Here is a 25,474-nt window from a genome sequence, read left to right on the forward strand (position 1 = left end):
AATCTATATTAATATCAAAAAAACCTAAATAATTATATAATTGTCATTTTACATACGTTTAACGAAAATTTAATGGACGATAACGAGCTATACGACTAAAGGATGTTTGACAAAACAATTTATTAGCTGTTCCACATCATTATATGATAAAAATGTGTTTGGATAAAAATAATTGATAATTATAACAAACCGCTAATAAGTCTTTTTCATAAATTAACTCTCTCTAATTTATTAGCTTATAAGCCAATAAGCTAATCAACTAAGCTAATAAGTAATAAGTTTTTTCACCAAACACCCTAAAACCTAAAACCGATGTATTTGCCTTCATGATGTCAAATTTACAAAATTACTACCAAAGTTGTATATTGATGTAACCCGATTGACCAAAACTATAATTTCCTCTAACAAAAATCTATCATATTTTAGTGTTTTACCTTCATTTAAATGATACTTGCCATTATCAAATAGGCGAATATCACAAAATTGAAAAGGTTGTTCTACAAAATGTTTGACAAGATAGGTTAACTACTTAACTTTAAAAAAAATAAAGTAAATAAATAAGACAGTATTTGGATCCTAAATGATAGGAGTACCTCCCAGTCCAGCGATTGCTGTAGAACAGATGCACAGTACGACCAGGAGAAGTTATGGCGCACAACACTGCATACACCGAACCTTATGCTGCCTCCTCTCTTTGGAACCACCCTTTTCTTCATTTTTCATATCTTCTTTTTTCCCCTAATTATTGCAAGTTTGCAACTGAAAATCAAAACAATTACTCCCATCCCATATGGATCAATCAATCCCTCTTTATAATCATCATCCCCATGATAAAGGGAAAAAGAAACCGTCGTTTTACCTCAAAAACTCCAGCTTTTCACCCCATCTTGACCTTTCGTCTTCAAATTTACCAACATTTTTACGATTCTCATACCCAGAAGGAAATTTAGAAGACAGGGACAGATGTTGATGAAATCAAGAGAAAAAAAAACAAATCTTTTTACCTCAACGACCCCTAATTTGACCATTTCTATTCGATAAGCAAGGTTGATGAACAACTCTTCAACGTCTTAATAATTCTACCTCAAGAACACCAAATCGTCGGCTAATTTTTGACCTTTTCTCTTGAAAAGTTAACAGATTTACCAACAGTTGAAGAACAGAGGCAATGTGGAGGGCGTTTGCTCGGAAGAATTTGGTGGCAAGAACTTCCCAATCACTCTTCTTTATCTTCACACTCGTTTGCGTATTTTATATTCTATACATATTCCTTGACGATTCGAATTCTACCCTCCCTGTAAGTCTAATCTCTTCCATTTCGCACACTTATTAATGCATAGCATGTGTTACAGGTTACAATAACATCAAAATCTTTTTGACACTTTATATAGATCACCAAATCAATACCCAATCATTTAAAAGAATTTGGGCTAAACTGTTTCAATGGCCCCATGACGACAACATGCCCAACAAATTACTACCCAAAACAATTCAAGTCTACATATCAACCTCCCCGCCTATCGCCGGCGCCGAAAACGTGCCCTGATTACTTTCGGTGGATTTACGAAGATCTCCGGCCATGGACATCAACCGGAATCACGCTAGAGATGGTGGAAAGAGCCAACAGAACAGCCAACTTCAGATTAGTGATTATAAACGGAAGGGCTTACGTTGAGGTTTACGAAAAGGGTTTTCAAAGTCGAGATACTTTCACTCTATGGGGGATCCTACAGTTGTTACGAAGGTTCCCGGGCAAAATTCCTGATCTAGACCTCATGTTTGACTGTGTTGACTGGCCGGTCATCCGGTCTACCGATTACACTCCCGGACCCAATTCAATCAGCCCACCACCTCTCTTTCGATTCTGTGGCGATAACAACACTTTCGACATTGTCTTTCCCGATTGGTCGTTCTGGGGATGGTAATAATCTGATTCATGCGTACAAATTCTTATATGAATATGTATCATGCATGTATCTTAAAGGTTTTTCTTCCTTTTTTTAGGCCTGAAACGAACGTAAGGCCATGGGAACGCTTATCGAGAGACATAATTTCAGCAAACCAGCGAACTCCATGGAAAGATCGCGATCGTTTTGCGTATTGGAAAGGTAATCCTTTCGTTGCCGGAAAACGGATGGAACTTCTTAAATGTAACGTTTCCGCTGAACACGAATGGAATGCTCGGATCTACGTCCAGGTATATGATATATCATATTCATGCAGTTTGACTTATCAAAAGTCAAAGTTAAAATATCCAAATTTTAAGAATTGATTACTTTGATAGTTGATACGACGACGTTATGTGGTATGGTCAAATAAATAATCAAAATCAAGTTTAATCGTTAGTTTGTTTTACAGGATTGGCCTTCAGAAGTAAAGCAAGGGTTCAAAAATTCAAGCCTCACTAAGCAATGCAATCATAGGTACAGAAATACTTGTCTTTGGACACACAATATGATATGGGTTAAAAATAAAAACTTTATCTTATTTATTTATTATGGAAATATATAGGTACAAGATTTATATCGAGGGGTCAGCTTGGTCAGTTAGTGAAAAATACATTATGGCTTGTGATTCTGTAACCCTATATGTGAAGCCGCAATACTACGACTTTTTCTCAAGGGGGTTAATGCCTATGCGCCATTATTGGCCCATACGCAATGACAACAAATGCATGTCGATAAAGTTTGCAGTTGCTTGGGGAAACAGTAACGAGCATAAGGTATGCATGTAGACTCCAAGATATACACATGTAGATGGGACATGTGACCAATCTAGCTAATGTCATATCATGTGGGTTTTACTTTTATGTATTCAGGTTGAGTTGATAAGGAAAGCGGGAAGTAAATTTATACAAGAAGATTTGACAATGGACAATGTGTACGATTACATGTTTCATTTGTTGAATGAGTATGCAAAGCTTTTAAAGTATAAGCCAAAGGTTCCACCTCGGGCAGTCGAGCTATGTTCTGAGAGCATAGCTTGTAGTGCCCAAGGGCTTAGTATGGCCTTCATGATGGAATCGTTGGTGAAGAAGGGTACAAGTGATGTAGCACCATGTACAATACCCCAACCTTATGACCGTTCTACGCTTGATGCTATTCTTAAAAGAAAAGAAAAGATATTAAGAGGAGTGGAGAAAGTGGAAAAGTTCTATTGGAATTGGCATTCTTGATTGTCCATGATATTCATTTGTAAAATTTCATTTTTTTTTGTTTGGTAATTAGATTTTTGTACTTTTGTTATGTGTATTTTGTTTTTAGAACTACAAACTCAAACACCCATATATAATCATATTCTTAAATCTTGTTCAACATGAGTCTTGAACCCTCTCCCATAACATCATTTCAACACCTAATAGTGTGGTTTTAGAGATCAGAGAGAGAGATGGAAGAAGTTTTCAATGTATTTCATTGATCGGATCTTACAGTACTTATACAACAAATAAAATAACTATCTATCAGCTATTCTAGGATCTGATAATATTTACACAACAAACTACAATTATCTAATTATCCTTATCCAGCTAAGCTTTCGCCAACACTCCCCCTCAAGGTGGAGAATGGATATTTATCATTCCCAGCTTGTCCAGAGAGCTTTCGAAAATCTTCCCACACACAACTTTAGTCAACATGTCAGCCAGCTGCTCTTTTGATGTTACATGTGGCAATTCCACTGTTCTTTTCTCAAGATGATCTTTAATGAAGTGTCTATCAATCTCCACATGCTTTGTTCGGTCATGTTGTACTGGGTTGTTTGCAATCTTGACTGCAAATTCATTATCACAATAGAGTAACATAGGCTTACTCAAGTATATACCCAGATCTAGCGATATTCTTCTTATCCACAATAGTTCACATATTCCATGCACCATTCCACGAAATTCAGCTTCTACACTTGATCTAGCTACCACCTTCTGTTTTTTACTTCTCCAAGTCACTAAACTACCCCCCACAAACGTGAAGTATCCTGAGGTTGACTTGCCATCCGTCCTATCTCCACCCCAATCAACATTTGTGTATCCAGCCACCTCCAATTCGGTATTATGTTCAACATTTTTTCCAAAAAACAATCCCTTTTCCAGGAGACGCCTTAAGATATCATAATATCCTATGTACAGCATTCATGTGCTCTTCACCCGGAGCGTGCATAAACTGGCTAACAACACTCACATCATAGGCAATATTCGGCCTAGTGTGAGCTAGATAAATGAGTTTACCCACCAATTTTTGATACCTCTCTTTGTTAGCCGGCACCTGGTTTTCCATAATAGACAGATTATGGTTAGTTTCGATAGGGGTATTTACCGGTTTACAATCTAGCATTCCCGTTTCTGTTAGTAGATCCAAGATATACTTCCGTTGACACAGATTTATTCCAGCTTTAGATCGTGAAACCTCGATACCTAAGAAGTACTTAAGGTGTCCGAGTTCTTTTAGTTCAAATTCAGTGGCGAGAACTTTTTGTAGATTTGATATTTCTTCAGGGTCATTCCCATTAATCACCATATCATCTACATACAATATGAGTGCTGTCACTTTCTGTCCTCCACCCTTGACAAAGAGTGTGTGGTCCGCATCACTCTGTTTGAATCCGATTTTCTTCCTGAAGGCGGAGAATCTTCCAAACCATGCTCTTGGAGATTGTTTCAACCCATACAATGCCCTTTTTAGTTTACATACTTTTCCATTGCTCACAATTCTTGGTGGCGGATCCATGTACACTTCTTCCTCCAAGTATCCATTTAAGAAAGCGTTTTTACATCAAATTGTTTCAAGGGCTAGTCTCTGTTTGCAACAATAGATATTAGGATTCAAATTGTGTTCATCTTTGCCACTGGTGCAAATGTGTCCCCATAATCAATGTCATATTTCTGTGTGTACCCCTTGGCTACGAGCCTAGCCTTGTACCGGTCTATGTTGCCCTTTTCATCAAGCTTTACATTATAAGTCAACCTGCACACAACAATCTTTTTATTTTTTGGCAAATTCACTAATTCCCACGTTTCATTCTTTTGTTGTGCCTCCATTTCTTCATTCATTATTTTCTTCCATTTTTCGTCTTTAAGGGCTTCTTGTACATCTCTTGGAATGTTGGTAGTTGAAATACGTTCGACTCTTAGTGCATGTGTATCCGACAGTCGGTGATGAGAAACAAAGTTTCCGATTGGATACTTTGCCTTTGCCTTCAAATCCGGTACATATTAGTTCTTATGTTGTTTCGATTATTTCTCATAGGGTACCTTCATTCACTTCCAGCCTCCTCCTCCTCATTAATATCCTGCAAAATAGTATCAAAATAACCAGGGTCGGGGTCAACCTCTGGACTGTTAATGGTGTTTCTCACCTCCGGTTCCTGGATTTCCGGTTCCGATTTATCTTCCCTTCCTTGTAGATTTGGTAACTCAACTTGGGTACTGGACTGTGGCTCGGTACTGGTACTAGACGTATCGACGTGGGCATGTGCTGTGTTGACATGTGCTGAGTCTCCATTGCCTTCTTCCTCGACATCGACATCATGCACTACATGTTCTATGTTACACATTTCCAATACGTCATGTATTTTTTCTTCTTTTTCTTTTTCTTGTCTCTCCCCCTGAAGAGAACATGCATGACCAAAAAATGGAATGGTTTCATGAAATGCTACATCACGTGTAACATGGACTTTGTTTTCAACTGGGTCAAAGCACCGGTAGCCTTTCTTGGCATCCGCATACCCGAGGAACATGCACCGGACAGATCGTGGTTCTAACTTCCCTAAGTTTTGATGTACATAAGTTGTGCAGCCAAATATTCGACGCACAAGACCTTCACTGATTTGTATCTTGGTTAGTTCACGTAGTGTTTGCAGTGGTGTCTTGAATTCCAATTCCCTGGATGGTGTGCGATTGACAAGGTACGATGCGGATCTCAATGCCTCACCCCAAAACTTCCGAGGAACTTCCATGTCAAAGAGGGAAGCTCTAACAATTTCCAGTAGTTGCCTATTTCGTCTCTCGGCAAGGCCATTTTGCTGTGGTGACTGATAACATTGTCATATGATTATATCAAAGAGAAATTACAAGGGTTCTCAGAGAAAAGCATTAAAACTACAAGGAATAAAGCGGATATAAATACTAGCTAGATAGAAACCCTAATGGGCTAAAGACAAAAAAGAGCCCATAAACAAGCGGGCTAATAATATAGACTAACATCCCCCCTTAAACTCATAATGCCGCAGCAATAAGCATTAAGAGTTTGTCACATAAGAACCGAAACCGAGAAGCTGATAAAGCCTTCGTAAAAATATCTGCAAGATGCAAAGTTGATGAAACAAATGGAAGCGAAATGGTCCCAAGCTGTAGATGATGACGAGTAAAATGACAATAAATCTCAATGTGCTTCGTCCGCTCATGAAAAATAGAATTCTTCGTAATTTGTATCACACTTTTATTATCAAATTCAAGGGAGTAGGTGAAGAAATGTAAACTCCCATATCCGCAAGCAGCCACCGTAGCCAGATAATCACGTATGTAGTTACAGCCATAGCACGATATTCAGCCTCCGTGGAAGATCTAGAGACAACATCCCATTTCTTGCTCTTCCATGAAATAAGAGACTCTCCAAGAAATACACAAAATCCAGTGGTAGACTTACGATCATGACGATCACCATCCCAATCAGCATCACTATAGGCACGTAGCTCAAGAGAAGACGTCGAGGGAAACAAGAGAGTCTGAAACTGAGTGCCACAAAGATATCTCAGAATACGAAGAATAGCTCCCCAATGAACAGAGGTAGGTGCAGTAACAAACTGACTGACAATATGAACAACATGAGCAATATCTGGACGAGTGACTGTGAGATAAACCAAACTTCCCACCATAGTACGATAAAGATTCAGATCAGACAAAGGAACACCATCAATAGGAGAGTATCGAGCATTGGTTTCAAGAAGGGTATCAACAGTCCAATTGTCAGAAAGTCCCGCCCATGTAACCAATTCAGACATATATTTAGTCTGGGAAAGAAGGTACCCTTTCTTAGACTGAGCGACCTTAATACCCAAGAAATAACACAGCAAACCCAAATCCTTCATAGCAAATCGACGAGCTAGATCATGCTTCAAAGACTCAATACCACCATGGTCATCACCTGTAATAATCATGTCATCCACATATAACGATAGAAGAATCCGTCCTGCACTCGAGCATCTAACAAACAGAGCAGAATTGTGATTACTCTGGACAGATCCAAGGGAGGTAATCACTGTGGAGAATTTCTCAAACTAAGCACGAGGGGCTTGCTTGAGCCCATACAAAGCTTTGCGAAGCCGAAAAACCTCGCCCAGTCGGTGTTGAATTCCTGGAGGAGGGGTCATATAAACCTCTTCATGAAGGTCACCATTCAAAAAGGCATTCTTGACATCCATTTGAAAGATCTTCCACTGTCGAATGGTTGCAACTGCAATCATAGTATGAACTATCGTCATCTTTGCAACTGGGGCAAATGTCTCCTCGTAGTCAAAACCATACTGTTGGGAATACCCTTTTGCTACAAGTCTAGCCTTATATCATTCAACAGAACCATCAGCTTTTTTTTATCTTGTACACCCAACGACAAACTATCGTATGTTTCCCAGGAAGAAGAGAAACCAAATCCCATGTATGAGTCTGATGAAGAGCAGTGAGTTCTTCAGCCATAGCATTCTGCCAAAGAGGATCTGAAACAGCTTCTCTATATGATTCAGGTTCAGACAGATGATGGATGCTTGCTATAAATGAAGCAAACGGTCCTGAATATGTAGAGTAAGAAAAATTTGGTAGCTTGGTGGACTTGACAGGACGAGAAGATCTCCTGAGAGGTGGTGGTGGAGGAGGATCCTCAACTTCAATAATCAGAGGACCAGGCTCAGGAACAGGTGGAGTCGAGGCACCCTATGAAGAAGTGGGTGTGTTATGTGCCGAGGGATCATGTGGCATAGATGAGTCTTGAGCCTCTATATCTTCATTAAAAGGATCAATATGCAGAAGATCAGACTTTGTTACATTGTGGGTTGTAGCAGGAATCGAGCAGAAAGGAATATGTTCCAAAAAGGTAACATGCCGAGAAACATATAACTTCTGACTCACGGGATCATAGCAACGGTATCCTTTCTGACCAATCCCATACCCCAAAAATACACAAATAGCAGATTTCGGCCCCAGCTTGTTCCTTTCAACGTTAGGACGAAGAACAAAACAAGTACATCCAAAAACTCGTAAGGAAGAGTAGTCTGGTGGATGACCATATAACTTCTCAAAAGGAGATATTCCTGAATTCAATGAAGTAGGGATACGATTAATCACATACACAACAGTTAGGACTGCTTCTCCCTAAAAGGCACTAGGGACCCGCATAGACAGGAGCAATGAGCGGGCAGTCTCAACAATATGACGATGTTTTCGTTCTGCCACACCGTTTTGTTGAGGTGTGTCAGTACACGAAGACTGGTGTATGGTACCATCAGAAGCAAGTAACTGAGTGAAATCATTAGAGGTATATTCACCCCCTAAGTCACACCTGAAGCACTTAATCACAACCGAATGTTGAGTTTTAACAAGAGCTCTAAAATTGATGTAAATACCAAAGAAATCAGATCTGCGTTTCATAAGATAAACCCATGTATATTGAGTATAATCATCTATAAAAGATACATAATAGGTTGACCCACTCTTTGTGGATACTGGTGCAGGACCCCACACATCAGAATGAATAATATCAAAAGGAGCAGTAGAACAAGACATACTTTTATTTAAGGGTAAAGCAGAAAATTTTGCTAGTTTGCAACCACTACAATCAGATATATCACAAGAGTTTAAATAACTCAAAACACCACTAAATGCTAAGAAATTCAACCGTGATATAGACACATGTCCAAAACGAGAATGTCAAAGATAAAACTCAGATGACAAAGGACTCAAACGAAAAGAAGATAAATCAATGCTGGAAGCAGCAACAACAGATACTTTGAGGACCTCCAAGACATATAGTTCCCCCACCCTACGGCCGATCCCAATCACATTCTGGGTGTGTTGATCCTGTATAACACAGACATAATCAGAAAAGAACACCCAATTACCAGACTTGCATAACTAACTAACTGAGGCAAGGTTCAAAGTAAGTTTGGGAATGTAATAAACATCAGGAAGAGTTATATGAGAAACGGAGACATACCCAACACCCTCAACTAGCATAGATGTATCACTACCAGACTTAACAGAAATAGATGACACTTGCGACAAAGAAGTAAATGATGACAAATGAGGAGTCACATGATGGGTTGCATCAGAATCTAAAATCCACAAAGATGAGGGAATACCTGAAGTTTCAGACGAAGAAGGACCAGAATGAGACATAGATGCAGACATGGCAGTGGGAATAGAACCCAAATATTGTCTAAAGCTCTCAAACACCTTGGGATCCAATGCATATGGTGGCATATGTCCAACAAATTTTGTGTCAACTGGTGGAACAGCAGCAACAACAAACTGTGGAGGATGAGGGATCCATGGAGGAGTACCAGAGGAACGTGACTGATACTTCTGTTGACCAGACCTATTTTGTTGCCCTGAATGAGGTTGACCAGATTTACCCTTGTTGACTAACAATGGACACTGAGCTTTCCAATGATTCTTCTGTTTGCAGAAAGCACACTCATCATAAGCGACTCTTGAAGTTTGTCGGGATTGACTGGAGGACAACAAGCACAGCAGGAGCGGGAGTAGGAGTAGAGGTTGCTTTAAACCCTTTATCTGCATGGGACTTGATACGAGTCTCTTTTGCAATTAACTCATGGACAACTAAATCAACTGAAGGAAGAGGAGAGCGATGAAGAGTTGTTCCACGAAGACCTTCAAAATCAGAACGCAAGGCCATCAAGAACTGAACCAAGCGTTGTTCTTCCCTCCTAGCAATGTAAGGCTCAAAATCTTTTAACTCTTTAGATTCAGTAAGAGCCAATTGATCCCAGAGATCAGACATAGTAGCATAGAAATCTTGAATGCTCTGGTCATTATGTTGAAGGGCACGAATATCATATTCCAATTGGTATTGTTTAGCAAAATTGGACCGAGTATACAGTCTCTCCAAGTGATTCCAAACTTCCTTTGTTGTATCATACTTAGCCAACTGCATACCAATGGACTGAGTAACATAGTTATTAATCCAAGTAATAACCTTGGAGTTATCAGTCTCCCAAGCATCAAACAACATATCATAATTCTTAGTTTGAGGCACTGTGGGTTTGGATTTAGTCCCAGTGACATAGCCCCACATATTCTTCCTGTGAAGGAAGTTCTTCATAACGTAACTCCAATACGTATAATTCTTTCCATCCAAACGAGTACCGATTGACTGAAGGGAATCATCCTTTCCAGTCATGTTGATAGTGAATGAATAACCACAATGACAATACAATAATCTGAGAATGAAAGGAGTAACAAACCAACGGAAGCAATCACTTGAATAAAGAATCAACAACAATTATGAACCAACAACAGCAACGAACCAACAGTAGCAATGAACCGACAGCAACAACGAACCGACAGTAGCAATGAATCAACATATCAAAAAAAACGAGTACCAATGATAATGAACGAAAACTGAATGCTACAGTAACCCTAGAAAGACTTCTAACAACGTATCAAACCTCTGCTCTGATACCATGATAACATTTTCATATGATTATATCAAAGAGAAATTACAAGGGTTCTCAGAGAAAAGCATTAAGACTGCAAGGAATAAAGCAAATATAAATACTAGCTAGACAGAAACCCTAATGGGCTAAAGACAAAAAAGAGCCCATAAACAAGCGGGCTAATAATATAGACTAACAGTGACCTTGCACAAGAATTTTGATGGTGAATCATTTTTTCTTTGCAAAATGTTTTCATCTGGTAATTTATATACTCTCCTTCATTGTCGGATTGGAGTATATGAATTTCCGTTCGGTATACAGTTTTAATCATATGGTATAGTTCTTTAAAAGCTTTTACTACTTCTCCTTTGGTTTTAAGGAGTGATACCCACACCATACGGGTACATTCATCAATGAAAGTTACAAAATACTTAGCACCATCAGGAGTAAGTACTTGGGCAGGCCCCCATACATCCGAATGAATCTTCATAAAAGGAATGGTAGATTTATTATTATCACTTGATGAATAAGAGATTTTCGTGTTTTTGTCCAAATCAAAAATGCCACACTTGAAATCATGATCCGTTTCATTCAAAAACAAATTAGGTTTAAGTTTCATAAGGTACGTGAAAGATAAATGCCCTAGTTTTCGATGCCAAAGCATTGCAACGAACTTATTTACTTGAGCTACCCCTGCATGATACGCTTGACTTTGATGATTTTCTTCAAGGTAATACAGCCTGCCACGTCTAGTACCATAGCCAAGAGTCTGGTGAGTTACCAAGTCCTGAAATACACAGTCATGTTTCCAAAATATAACATAACAGTTTAGAGCTTCAGTGATTTGACTAATGGACAATGAGTTTGATGATAGAGAAGGGACTATAAGGACAGAATCCAAATCCATAGAATCCGTGACTTTCACTGTACCCTTACCAATCACTGGTTTTATTTCACCACTTGCAGTTTGGATATTTGTTTGTTTTAGAGCGTGATGTGTAATTAATTTCGATAGATCATTTGCCATATGATCGGTAACTCCTGTATCAATAATCCATTTATCACTTTGATCATTTTTAGTAGTGTATGACATACTCGTATTTGCTGAAGTGTGAGCTGCCATGGGTGTTGTTGTTTCCTCAGTCTGGGGAGACTTAACCACGGCCGCTTGACCAATCTTCTTCCTTGGTTTCTTGGTGAAATCCCACCATTCCGGGTAGCCTATGAGTTCATAACACTTTGCTTTTGAATGTCCATCTTCACCACAGTAGGTACATGTGAACGTGTTCCCTTTGTTGCTCTTTCCTTTGTTATGATTCCGATTTCGTGCATCCATGTGGACTATGCTATCCGATTTTGGCTTGGATTCTTCCATGGACTGTCATTGAGTGTAGTCCTTACGGATGTAAGCATATGAGGTCTCGAGATCCAAGCCTGGATCCTTCCTCAGAATTTCGCTACTTGCATGATTGAATTCTTGATCTAATCCGGCTAAGAAGATGTGGACCCTAAACCGAGATAGGGTTTTGTTTACTGCCACCGTCGCAGCCACAATTGCTTCTTCAGTTACCAAACGGGCATCGATCTCTTGAAAGATGTTGATCAATTCATTGTAGTATGTGGGTAGGCTTATACCATTCTGCCGGGTTGTGAAGGACCTGCGATTTAATTCAAAGAGTTGGGTTTCGTCAGACCCATCGTAAAACGTCTTCTTCACCGCCTCCCATATTTCTGCAGCCGTTTGGAGACGTATGAATCGGCGCATTAGGGTTAGGTTCATCGAGTCAATGAGTCAGCTCTTGACCCTATTGTTGTCGGTGACCCATGTTTCAATTGCCTTGTCGTTGGTGGTAGGTTTCGCGGATGCACCGGTGAGGAAACTGGATTTGTTACGAGCTCCGATCCTCATCTCCATCAACTGCAACCACAACGGGTAATTCGTGTCGTCAAGGGTAACACCCGTGGGGAATGGTGTGTCCTGGACATTCTGGACAATCACGGAGGAACTGGAAGAGTTATCGTCTGTTCCCATGATGCTTCGCTGGTTTGGTGATTTCAAGGGTTTTCAATACGTGGATTTAATGTGATGGTTCAGGATCTCTTACGCTCTGATACCATGTGGTTTTAGAGATCAGAGAGAGAGATGGAAGAAGTTTTCAATGTATTTCATTGATCGGATCTTACTAGTTGTTAAGTTTTTGTAAAAAAATAAACTTTTATCTCAAACATCCACAATTGTTCATTAGAATTCAAACTTTTTTTTTTACATAAAATAAAACACATTGAAATACTTTGATGATAAAAAATGTCAATACATATAAAGACAAACAAGTAATAAATTGTGTTGATAATCCTTTCTAAATGACAAAATTAATTCTTTAAAACCTGTTTTTGAAAATTCTAAAGTTAATTTTTTTTTATATTTTTTTCGATCTTCGAATTTCGGTATGAAATCTAAAATATCAGTCCAAAATATATTTTTTTTCAAATAAAAATGTTTTTTTTTTGTTTGATTCGCCAAACCTGTTAGTTTTTTTGACAAATTTTTTCTTTTGGGAATTTTCTTTAAATACAAATCATAATGGTTACTTTAGCTTAATTTCCCCTTTTTCATGTCAAATTATTTTTTGTGTATAAGCAGTGATAATCGTATAATTTTAATTAGCTATATTTATTAAAAAAAGTATTTCCCAAATTTAGAGAAACAAAGTATTTTGAATTTTGGTTGTAGAGAGAGAATGGCACAACACTACAAAAACCCCGGAAGAAAAGTCTCAACTCTCAACCCGGCGACTCGGGACCTCGGGTTTTGTTTCCTTCTCTGTGTCTTCTTTTTTCCAAAACCCTGGTCTACAAAAGTTAAAACGCCTTCCTCCCTCCTCTACTCTGTAAAGTTGTCTAACAACACACTGACATCCATTTTGATTCAATCCTACTAAAATCACCACCGAATCTCGATGCTCACTAGAATCCAACAACAACAGTTTTAGCTCAGAGTCGACGAGACACATTTAGATTTGGTTGAAGATGCAGCGTGATTGGTATGACGAAGGGAGTAGCAATTCCGTTTGGGGATCGAGATCTAAACGATTCTACAGATATTTCTCAGACACGATCTGGCATCCGCTACTATCTGCCATCATGACAGCAACTTCTAGATCCTCTGTTCGACTACTCTTCTTCCTCATCTTCATGTTCGTCGGACTCTTGCTTTCCACTCGCTTGCTAGACGCTTCCGGCTCCGTAAGTCTCCATCTCCGACTCCGATTCGACCGACTTATGCTTTTGAATTTCGCTTTATTTTATTTTATTTTATTTTTTTATTTTTAAATCTATAGTGGAAACGCCAAAATTGTGCTGGATAAAACGACGTAGTAATACCAGATTCCTCTTTGGGAAGTTAAATGAACACGTTGCATTCGCCGTGAATTCAGTTCCACGTAAAACTCGTCGGTTTTTATACGCGTCCTTTCTCCGGTCCCACATATGGAGGTGTCGGCACCTACAGTTCTACTTTAGTATAAAGTGTACATAACTGATAATTCTGCGTTTCTGCCCCTTTGTCTTGTACAAAATATACTAATCATATTATGTAATTCTATCAAACCAACTAAGCTTTCTTATTAGTTCATCATAAATATGGTTGTTGGAAATCTAGGTCCTATTTTTGAATCAAGAATGTCAATAATGTGTTCTTGAGAGAAAACACAACTACTTTGCTAATAGAAGGGACAGGATGCTACATTTCCTCATTTGAATTCCATATTAAAATGACTAATTGATTGAAATTTTGATACACATATTTGAATCTAATATTGTTCCGTGTTTGATCTTCCATGTTACAGTCAATAGCTGAAAATCCTTCTCGGAGTTCAGTCCAAACTACCAAAACAGTGCACATTGAACCTACCATAACTCAAGTAATCCCTTCAAAACCACCCAAGATAATAGAGATTCCACTGAAATGCTCTTCAGGCAATCTCACAAGAACATGTCCAGCTGATTACTACCCGAAAACATTCAATATACAAGATCAAGAATACGTATCCGACCCACCACAGGAGTGTCCAGAATACTTTCGTTGGATTCATGAGGATCTAAAGCCATGGAAAGAGACTGGAATCACAGAAGATATGGTGGAAAGGGCAAAAAAGACTGCAAATTTCCGTCTAGTGATATCAAACGGAAGAGCATACGTTGAAACATATCAGAAGTCATTTCAATCTAGAGATGTTTTCACTCTTTGGGGGATCCTGCAACTATTACGAAAATACCCTGGAAAGGTCCCGGATTTGGACCTCATGTTTGACTGCGTTGACTGGCCAGTCATCTTGAAGAAGTACTATCGTGGCCCTGATGCAGTTGCTCCACCACCTTTGTTTCGTTACTGCAGTGATGATTCCACTCTAGACATTGTTTTCCCAGATTGGTCCTTTTGGGGGTGGTAAGTATAAAGTATATATAATCCCCTTTTTATCATATTTTATAATAATCTTGAATGAATGAATTCATAAATCAAACTGTTTTTCAGGCCGGAGATTAATATAAAGCCATGGGGATCTTTGTTGAAAGAGCTAAATGAAGGAAACACAAGGAGTAAATGGGTAGATAGGGAACCTTATGCTTACTGGAAAGGTAATCCAGTTGTTGCTGACACCCGAATGGATCTTCTCAAATGCAATGTCTCTGAAAAACAGGACTGGAATGCCCGGGTCTATGCCCAGGTTTAATTTCTTTCACAGCTATTAAATTAGTTCTTAGAGTGAATTACAGTTTTGGTCCCTGAGTATAATTGGTTTTTGCAACTTTGGTCCTTATTTGAGGTTCTTGTAACATTTTTTGTCCAATTTCTAAGAAAAATGACTACTCTTGGTCCCCATATGGCTGAAAAACTCAGATATGCTCGGGGACCAAAAATGTAATTTACTCAATTGCAATTGAAAACCCATTAGGACCAAAATCGCAAAAAATCAACTATACTCATGGACCAAAACTGTAATATACTCAAATTCTTATTATAATCAGTAATCATACACACAACAATTTGAATTAAACAATTGTTGATGATTCTTTTCAGGATTGGTTTAAAGAATCACAGCAAGGTTTCAAGCAATCAGATTTGGCCAGCCAGTGTGTTCATAGGCAAGAGAATATTAATAATACATATATATATATATATATATATATATATATATATATATATATATATATTTATTTTCTTTTCAAGATCATTGTTATGACATGTATTTGATGAATTTTGTTGTTTTTTTTTATTAACAGATACAAGATTTATATCGAGGGGTCCGCATGGTCCGTGAGTGATAAATACATTCTTGCTTGTGACTCGGTGACTTTTATAGTGAAGCCACGTTACTATGACTTTTTTACGAGAGGATTAATGCCTGTTCACCATTATTGGCCTATTAAAGAAAATGACAAATGTAGATCCATTAAGTTTGCAGTTGATTGGGGCAACACACATAAAAAAAAGGTAATACTCTATTATAATATACCAGATACTGTCATGTCATGTCATGTCCTGTCCTGTGTCCTGACGACCGTGATCTTTTTGTTTATGATGGCATTGGCATTTGGCAGGCACAAGAGATAGGAAAAACAGCGAGTAGTTTTATACAAGAGGAGTTGAAAATGGAAAAGGTGTATGACTACATGTTCCATCTTTTAACCGAATACTCAAAGCTATTAAAATACAAACCAACAATACCTGAAAAAGCAGTTGAGCTTTGTTCAGAAGCAATGGTTTGTGGTTCAAAGGGGTTTGAGAAGGAATTCATGATGGAATCCATGGTCAAAGGCCCTTCTTCACGCGCCACTCCATGCACTATGCCACCACCATATGAACCTCAAGCGTTAAAATCTATTATTAGAAGAAAAACCAACTCCATATTACAAGTTGAGAAATGGGAAAAAGGCTATTTTGAAAATCAACATAACAAAACCTAATCCGCAAACTCTCATCCTTTATTTTATTTTGTATGTATAATTGTATTTTCCTCGAGTTATAGTGGTAGAAAAGAGTGGATTGTAGAGCATGTTTTAGGGTTTTTGGTTTCCACGATCTATACGAATGTATCTTTAGTCATAGGGTACAAATTGAAAAGTTTAAACTCCAATTCATACTATTAATAAAATGTGTCTTTTAAATCTTACAAATTACAATAGGCAAATCGCTTGTTAGATGAGTGGCTTCTGTTTTGGGTTTAAATACAAGAAATCAAATCCATTTCTAATCTCGTTGATGAAGATTGAATGTCGTTTTTCTGTTACTTCTGTTGCATATGCATGCATGTATGCAACATTTGTGTTTAAAAGCGAACATTTAAAAGATTCACGCATCTAAAATCACACATTTTATCTTTAAAATCAAACATTTAAAAGTTCATACATCTTTTAAGTCATTAAAACTAAGGACTCGGTATTTACATACATGCATATGTATGCACGAGCGACCACACACTTTGTTGTTGCATTTGTCCCAATCTTTTGTTTTGATGATGATTAAAACAAAATCTGAATTGCTTTATTGCATTTTCTAAGAAATTATTTATAATAATAAATTGACCGGAGACAACAATAAAATTGAAGATATATTTGTCTATGAGAAAAGTGTTACAAAAATAATCACAAAAGGTTCGTCTATTATTTGTGAGATTTGTGTATTACATGCATTTATTGAAAAAATATTAATATTTATAAATTTAGGAAGTTTGAATTTATAAAGAAAGAAAGAAAAATATTGAATTATTTAAATGTAATGTTTAATTTGTTATTTTTTAATTTTTTTTTAATTTCTCTTTTAAATTTAAACAAATAATATAAATAAATAAACAAACAAAATAATTAGATTAAATTTAGAAAATTAGAAATTAAAAGGAAACTTGCATTAATTAAATAAACATGCATTTATTATTATATTTATTACAATTATTACATTAGTAATTATGTGAAATTTAATAAAATGGAAAAAACAATATATCCAAAAAATTAAAATGATACATGTCAAAAAAATCTTTTTTTTTTTTAATTTTAACATGAAATGACATATTATCATGTTTTTACAAATAATCGAAACTTTTATGTTAAAAAAAAATCTTATGACTAAAGTGTAACTTTTTTGAAAATATTGGGACTTTTCTGATAATTTCCCTAGTTTTTTTTTTGCGTGAAAGTATGAATTTGTAAGACATTTGTGGTTTCCACCGGTTTAAACATAGTACAATAATGAATTGGAGAAAAAAAATTGATGGTAAGAGTGATTGGAAAGTTATTTAAAAATGAAAATTATTTGGAGACGCATCTTGAAAGTGCATATGTTTTAAAAAATTGAAATTAATTCAAAATGATGTATAAATAATAATTTAAATATCTTATTTCACGTTTTTCAAATAATAACTTTTGTTCTATACATAGGTTCTAGGTGGTTCTAGATATATTTTTAAAAAACGATAAATGAATAGGTTTTTCTACATAGGGAAATTGTGGTTTTCTCAAAATAAATATAAATTTTGAGTCTATGATGGACAAAAAGGAAATATATTTGTATGAATATAACAGGAGTTTCCTCTCTTCTTTCGTTTGCTCGAGGAGAGAGACTTTCAGCATGGGGCAGATTGCTTTAAAAGTCGATTCATACAAAATGAAAAAACATGAACAAACGTGTATGGAAAATCAACATGTGTTTATACAATGCACATTTGATACATTTGGTTTCTTTACGTTAGATGTTGAGAAACTTCACAATAGAGTTGTCCAACAGGTCATTCATAGCAATGCTATCACCCCAAAGATATATGAAAGTAGTTTTTAAAAGATTTAGTTGTGAAATATTATCATCCCAACGTAATTCCAAAATATATCAAGAAGGCTAAACTTGATTAGCAAAGGTTTACAAGCTTATATCAAAACTCCCAAAAAGGGTAAATATGGAAATAATACACAAATATGCAATGCATGCAACTATTCATAAACCATTCTAGGTATCAAAAAGTCTAACTCGCCAAAATAGATGGTTTAACTTGATATTCATGAATCGTGAACTGCCGACTTTATCTCAAGCCTTAGACTCGCGAGTGGCGAATTACCACTCGACTTTTGCCTAAGATCAAAACTAGTACCAGGAGGTCATCAACCCTAACCCACACATGGGTCGGCTAGCCTCTACTTGTGTAGGTGATGATTGTCACACCCCCGAACCAGACGGCGGAAACGTCCGGGGGCTGTCGTGACTCAATTGAATACCATAACATTGAATATATATGAAACATAACAACATTCGTCACCATTCATTAATATAGTACAACCAGTACCGTTTACATGAAATACATTGTTTAAACATTACATTCCCAAAAATAAATTGTTCGATTCGTACATAAATAAACTGCAAGCCATCAATGAATATGATTTCCTTTGATTCACTGGTTCCCTGAGAATACAAGTATTTTGAAAAACGTCAACATATGAAATGTTGGTGAGTTCATAAGTAGTTTTTGAAATCCAATGTTTTGTATTGTTTGAAAACCACCAGAAAATCCGATATTTTCTGAAAATAGTATAGTAAAAAAAAAGGTGTGAAGATCCATAGGTATGCTTGTTTGATTTTATACTTGTAAAAATTGTTCATTAAAATTGTATGCATTTCGAATCCGTATGTATTGAAAACCCTAGGAAAACCCGATGTTTTCCTAATTTCTTAAATTACATGAAGCTACATTGAAACCATTGCATAGCGTATAGTGTCAGTCCCAGGCGACGTTGGATTATTTTTGAGCATGATTAATTACTACAAACCCGCATTACACAAACGCCCAGTTTATAGCTATACTAACGATCCCGAAGGCGTCGTCCGTACTAATCACGTTATCCAATCGCCCTGACTAGGTGTAGTCCCACATCCGAAGAGAGAGAGAGGACACGAAGACCTCGATGACTCCATTAACCGGTTGGGGATAAAAATGTACGAGGGGTCCCAGACCCGCCTCGCATGAAATGTAGACTTTACTAGCAATACCAAAGGACCCTTGGGGACCAGTAGTATACAAGCCATTGAAAGTCCCTCTACGTTGTGCCAAGTCGGTGAAACCCAACACTTCGTAGAAAAAAAATGTCTTCGGGCCTTAAGATCAGGTCATTGGGCTAGCTAGGCCCAACAAACAAGATTTTACACTTTTGGGGCCCAAAGATGGTGCGTAGACGTCTGTGCACACTCGCATGTAAATTGAGTTCCCAAACGTTATTTGTATGAATCGTAGTGTCGTCGTGTTAGTAGTTTCGGATTTTCATTGGTTCGAGACCGAACCAATTCGTTTCACAACGATTTTGGTATTGTAGTGTATTGTATTTCGTCGATAGTCGCGGTGCCATTATTTGATCAAATTGCGTATATTGAATTTGCCTTGAAATTTTCCTGTTTTCAGCCCCTCATTGTTTGTAAAATTTACATTTTCAACCCTTTTATTGAATACTTCCCGGTTTGGTCCTTAAATTAATTTTCTTGACATTTTAACACCAAAAATTATTGAAATTAATATTTTTCAGCATATTTTTCATAGAAAACAGTTTAAGTCCCTGAAAATGCAGTTTTCTCGGTTTTAACCCTTCTTTTTCGCAACTTTGACAATTTTGGCCCAAATTGTAAAATTTTTGCAACTTTGGTCCTTTTTAAATTTAAAAAGCATTTTAAACCTTTGAAAAGGACTTGGAACACTTATAGTCCACTGTTTTACAGAAAAATGCAGTTTTGGCCCTCCAAATCAGAAAATCTCGCATAATGGGCCTCATTGGGCCGAAAATGTCATTTTTAGCCCATTAAGCTTGAAATTTATGTTTTTAATCCTCTAAATGAGTATATTTCCAGAAATTGTTTTATTGAAACTGTTTTGACACACCTCATCCATCAGAATTTGTGATATGTCAATTTGGGCCCTTAATTTTGTATTTTTCACATTTTAGGTCCAAAATTTGTGTTTTTAACCCAAAGAAAATTGTTACTAAACCACTTAACCATTTTTCTTGAAACACTTTGTATTTAGAAATATATTTGAAGCTAAAATCATTTAACACAAGATATATCTCGGTTTTGAGGGGTTTTATGGCTAGATCCAACATTATAACATAAATGCATACATATAAGCATGGAAATCATACAAGGCATACAAAACACATATAGATCTACACTTTCACTTGTATTCCCCCCCCCCACAAAACTCATAAAAACAGAAAATAGGGGGTATGAAGCTCACCTTGGGTGTGGTTTCGGTTTTTGGAAGAAAAGATGGAGGAAAACTTGATGATTTTTGGCCTTAGCACCTTTCCTTGGTAGATCTCGAGTTTGAGATGGTTCTAGGATGCAAGATCACGATTTTTGCATAGATTAGGAAAGGATTTTGATAACAACAAGAATCTAAATCATAGATCTATGCATAATCTTACCTTAGATGAAGAATTTGTGGAAATTTCCTCTTGAATGCTTCCTAAAACTCGAGATTTTTGAAGAGGGGAGGAAGGAGAGTTCTTGAGTAATCTAGAGAGAATTTGAGAGATTTTTGTGGGTGTGTGTGGGTGTATGGCTGAGAGTGAGAGAGAGGAAGAAGTGAGGTGATCTTTGAAGTGATACTTGCATGGAAGAATGAGATACAATGCATGGATGTCCTTTGGGTAATAGTGAGGTGGCATCCAAAGTCAACACTTCCATTTCTCTTTGGGTTTGGGCCTTGGGCCGAGAATTGGAAAGGGAAAAGAAAATTTTGGGCTTTTTCCCCTTAAGCCCAAAATTAGAGTTAGCTAGGGTGTGTTTTATACCTAAAAGAATGTGGTAGGATTTTCATATTTTTATTGGACTAGTTTAGGTTATTCATGTATCAAGGCTTTTAGTTCATTTCATTCTAGGTCCAACATGACCTAAAATGTTGAATAAAATAAATGTGGGTCCAATTTGAATCCAATTAGGGTTCTAAACCCAAGATAGTCAAATTGGAAGCTTATTGGTCCATTTGGTCCAATAAGGAAGTTCTAGTCCAAAATGGACCTAATTAAGAACTTCTAGTGTTCCCAATTGTTTGATGACTATTTGTAGTACTTGTATGATGTATTTGATTGAAGTTTTTGATTCACATTAGCTTGAATGTATAGATTACATGACACAAAATTTCCAGTTGTGACAATGATTATCTAGAAACCTACTTACAAAAAAAAATGTCCAAATTAAGTACCTGTGATCTCTCAGTTAACCCATACTAGCATGTATGCAAAAAGTAGGTTTTCTCATAACCATTTATAAAAAAAGTAATTAGCTTTTATCAAACAAATATCATTTTAGAAAATGATTTCATGAATGAAAACAATACTCATATAATTCATATTGCAAGTAAGGGTTTGTACATAATATATGAAAAACCAAACTAAGAGAATCAATATATATATATATATATATATATATATATATATATATATATATATATATGTATGTATGTATGTATGTGTGTGTGTGTGGTCCCGATAATCTCACCTCAAAAGATTAGCCAACACCACTTCTACTACATGTTACTCTTTCGATCACCATCGAATGAATACAACATAGTTTACTAAAATAAACAAAATGTCTTTACATGATCACACGCTTTACAAGATCAAGTAACTCCTTTTATAATCCTTATTCATCTTATAACAACTAATGAAGACGATGAAAAGCGAATCCAACCTCAAATGTAAAAGTTAGGACAAAGTGACTTGTGAGGGTCTTGAGAGTACACGCCCCATATGAATTTGGCTTTGGGATTCATAAAGTCATAATACCCACAAAGAGCGATTTAAATTTAAACTCTGACATCGTAGCTATAAAAACTTGAACCAATAAAAAAATTTTGTTAGTATACCACCGTGGATCCAACTATGTCTATCTTTGCATCTCCCTCGCCAACGTCTAACACATTAAGGTCCCGTTTGGTATTTCTGTTTGTGAAAGTGCTGTCTGAGAAAATGCTGTATAGGAAAGTTTCTGACTGTGAAGAAACCATGTTGTTTGATTGTATATCTGATTGACTGTGCTGAATGATAAAAAATGATAATATTACACCGTTGTTCTATACTGTGATAAATGAAGTTGTTGAATAATTATAAAAACATACAAATTGTCATACAAAATCAAAATTGCACAATAATCATTTAAAAATCTAAATAGAATATCGATTAAGTTGTTTTTAGTTTTTTTTTTTCAAGATGATGTTACATTGTTATTCTATCTAGCAATTTTAAATTTTTTATAACTCAACATATGATTCTTGATCTGGTTTATGTATGATAGTGGTGGAACAGATGAATTTATTTAAAATATATAAGGATGATGACATTGTTGTCTAAAAAAAATAATCCAATAAAAATGAATTAAAAATTTAACTAAAAAAAATTAATAATACAATAAAGTAATATTTATTAATATATAAAAATAATCCAATAAAAAAGAATTAATGCATAAAAAGAAAAGAAAAATAACGAGTTATTTTAAAAAAAATTAATAATCCAATAAAATAATATTAATTAATACATAAATATTATATATTAAAAATAATATTTATTAATATATAATAATCCAATAAAAAAGAAATTAATAAAATATTTAAAAGTAAGTAATAGTCAAGAAAAAAGAGACGAGGTTTAGAGTATAATTGTCTTTCCAGCCTATTAAGCCAGAAAAATATGGTTTTGAAGCTTTCTGGGAAAAACATATCTTATCGGGAAAGACCCATTTTTTTGTGCATATCAAACAGTCTTTTCAGTCCATTCAGTCAAAGAGATTTGTTTGGACCTGGAAAGATGTATATCAAATGGGGCCTAACACCAGTATTGTTTTCTAAAAATGAAAATCAATAGGAAAATATACATCTAAACACGTTCTTTTATTTTTTCTAAAATAAAAAATGAATAATGAATAAGTTTTAACTAAACACATTTTCTAATGAAAACTGAAAATGAAAGCATATTTTATTTTTCTGAAAAGAAAAAAACAAAAACTGTTTTTCGTAACTAAACACAATCTTAGAAAATTTGACATCTATAATGTTAAATGACCACTTGATTCCTAGTTGTTTTTTTCAAACTTTGAAAAAATTATTGAAGTTTGTAACTTATTTAAGTAGGTATAAGCTTCTTTTAATTAGATTTTAAATTTTAAATTGGCTTACCAGAATTCATCTGTTTATTAAACAGATTAAGCTTGAAAAAAAACATCTCAACCCATTTAGTTAAACAAATCTGGTTAGGTTTAGATTTTCAACGATTTTAATAAACATGATGAATCTAAAACCAAACCAACATGACTTATTGTCACCGCTTTCCAATAACTGACTAATTATGTTTTAATTTTTAATTTTGAGGATAATCATTTGGGTGATGCGGAAATCCCGGAATTCTATTATTTTCAAAAAGATAAAATGTAGAGGACTGACGATATACAACTTAGGTACAAATGGATTAAGTACATGACTAATTCGAGTTCCTTAAATTGGAAAGATCGTGGTGTTCTCCTATTTTGATCTTGTAATTTATAATGTTTGTTTCCTATTTCCTCTTGTAATTTATAATGTTTGGTGCTTGTTCTTTGTATTATCTTGGTACCCTTTAATAATATATTACGCCTTTAAAAAAAAAAAAAACCCCTTTTGTTTAATGAACTGGATATGAGTTCAAGGGTTTGCTTTTTCCCTATCGTTTAAAGTTCAATTTATACGTTTCTTTGGCTACTTTAGGGTTCATTTCAACATCAATTATTTTGTCTCAAAATCACCAAGGGTCCGAGTTTGGCTTCTGATCATATTTGGGGATTTTTTGTTTTAATAAGGGAGTGAGTGTTATATGGTGTTGTGTCTCTTGCACATATGATGTTGCAGTTGAAGCTAAATTAATGGGTGTTGCCTTTGTTTCATATATCTTCATTTATTTTCAGGTCTCTCAAGATTGCAGGATTTAAGCCCAATGCCCAAAAGGGGTTGTAACGGTGAACTAAGTTAATTTTATTTAAGGATTTTATAACACTGAGATCCTAATTGTCATATACCATCTGTTTTTTATTGATTTATTAACAAAAGAATGGTAAACAATTCTCTCGAAGCTTAGCTGCAGAATCTAATATTGGATTGGCCAAAAATTAGAAAAAATCCAATTTTTTTATGGACCATGTATGTTTGCGTACTTGTTATCAAGGGGACAAATTCAACTTGGCAAAATTAATTGAATGTCACTAATTTCCACAAATTTATATGACAAGGACATCTGGGACTTTCTTTTGACTTGCAAGGTTCAGTAGTGCGGACTCTATTATAATTAAGGGTAATTCATCATCAATCATAAATTTTAGTTTAACACTTTTATGTCATGGATTTTCTAGATAGCGATGCTATTAAGGCTATTGGAGAGCAACGTGTTCATGCTAATCCAGTGAGTTAGTTTGTTTTGACTTTTGATACAAATGATGGATGCGTTATTATTGTGGCTTTAGTTTCTAATACACCGGATGCTTATTTTTTGTGTTTTTTTTAAATGGGTTCTTGTTCTACAACATGCTGTTGGACATATCACTTGGTGTGATGAGAGGTCTAATTGTGTTTAATTTTTATTTTTTGTACGGAAAATGCTACCATATTTTCTCCCTCTTCTAGGAAAAGCCATTATTAAGAAGATATGCATAACTTTTTGTAAAAGCCATCTTACAATCTTTTACCTTGTAATATTTTCATGAAAAATATCTTAGGTTTGTTAACTTTCCATAAAAGCCATCAAAGAATTGTTAACTATCCATGAAAACCAT

The 25,474-nt window shown here is 35.7% G+C and overlaps 2 protein-coding genes across 3 annotated transcripts; both read left to right on the plus strand.

Moving 5' to 3' along the window:
- The first annotated feature begins 744 nt into the window (after positions 1-744).
- Positions 745-3,277, plus strand: LOC145068426 (uncharacterized). Its single transcript, XM_079015388.1, has 6 exons — positions 745-1,297; positions 1,392-1,921; positions 2,005-2,197; positions 2,359-2,423; positions 2,512-2,722; positions 2,819-3,277. Exons 1-6 carry the CDS (start codon positions 1,169-1,171, stop codon positions 3,173-3,175), a joined length of 1,485 nt encoding a protein of 494 aa, XP_078871514.1. The 5' UTR covers positions 745-1,168; the 3' UTR covers positions 3,176-3,277.
- Positions 3,278-13,427: 10,150 nt separating this feature from the next.
- On the plus strand, positions 13,428-16,830 carry LOC145066283 (uncharacterized). Of its 2 annotated transcripts, none has more exons than XM_079013494.1 (6): positions 13,428-13,899; positions 14,502-15,100; positions 15,188-15,380; positions 15,734-15,798; positions 15,937-16,147; positions 16,255-16,830. In XM_079013494.1, exons 1-6 carry the CDS (start codon positions 13,684-13,686, stop codon positions 16,618-16,620), a joined length of 1,650 nt encoding a protein of 549 aa, XP_078869620.1. In that variant the 5' UTR covers positions 13,428-13,683; the 3' UTR covers positions 16,621-16,830. The 2 variants fall into 2 exon arrangements, with proteins under 2 accessions (XP_078869620.1, XP_078869621.1); XM_079013495.1 differs by lacking the exon at positions 13,428-13,899 and adding an exon at positions 14,021-14,148.
- The last annotated feature ends 8,644 nt before the right edge of the window (positions 16,831-25,474 follow it).

The sequence above is a fragment of the Lactuca serriola genome, chromosome 8, assembly GCF_051521515.1.
Source record: "Lactuca serriola cultivar US96UC23 chromosome 8, Lser_US96UC23_V15, whole genome shotgun sequence".
Taxonomy (NCBI): Eukaryota; Viridiplantae; Streptophyta; class Magnoliopsida; order Asterales; family Asteraceae; genus Lactuca; species Lactuca serriola.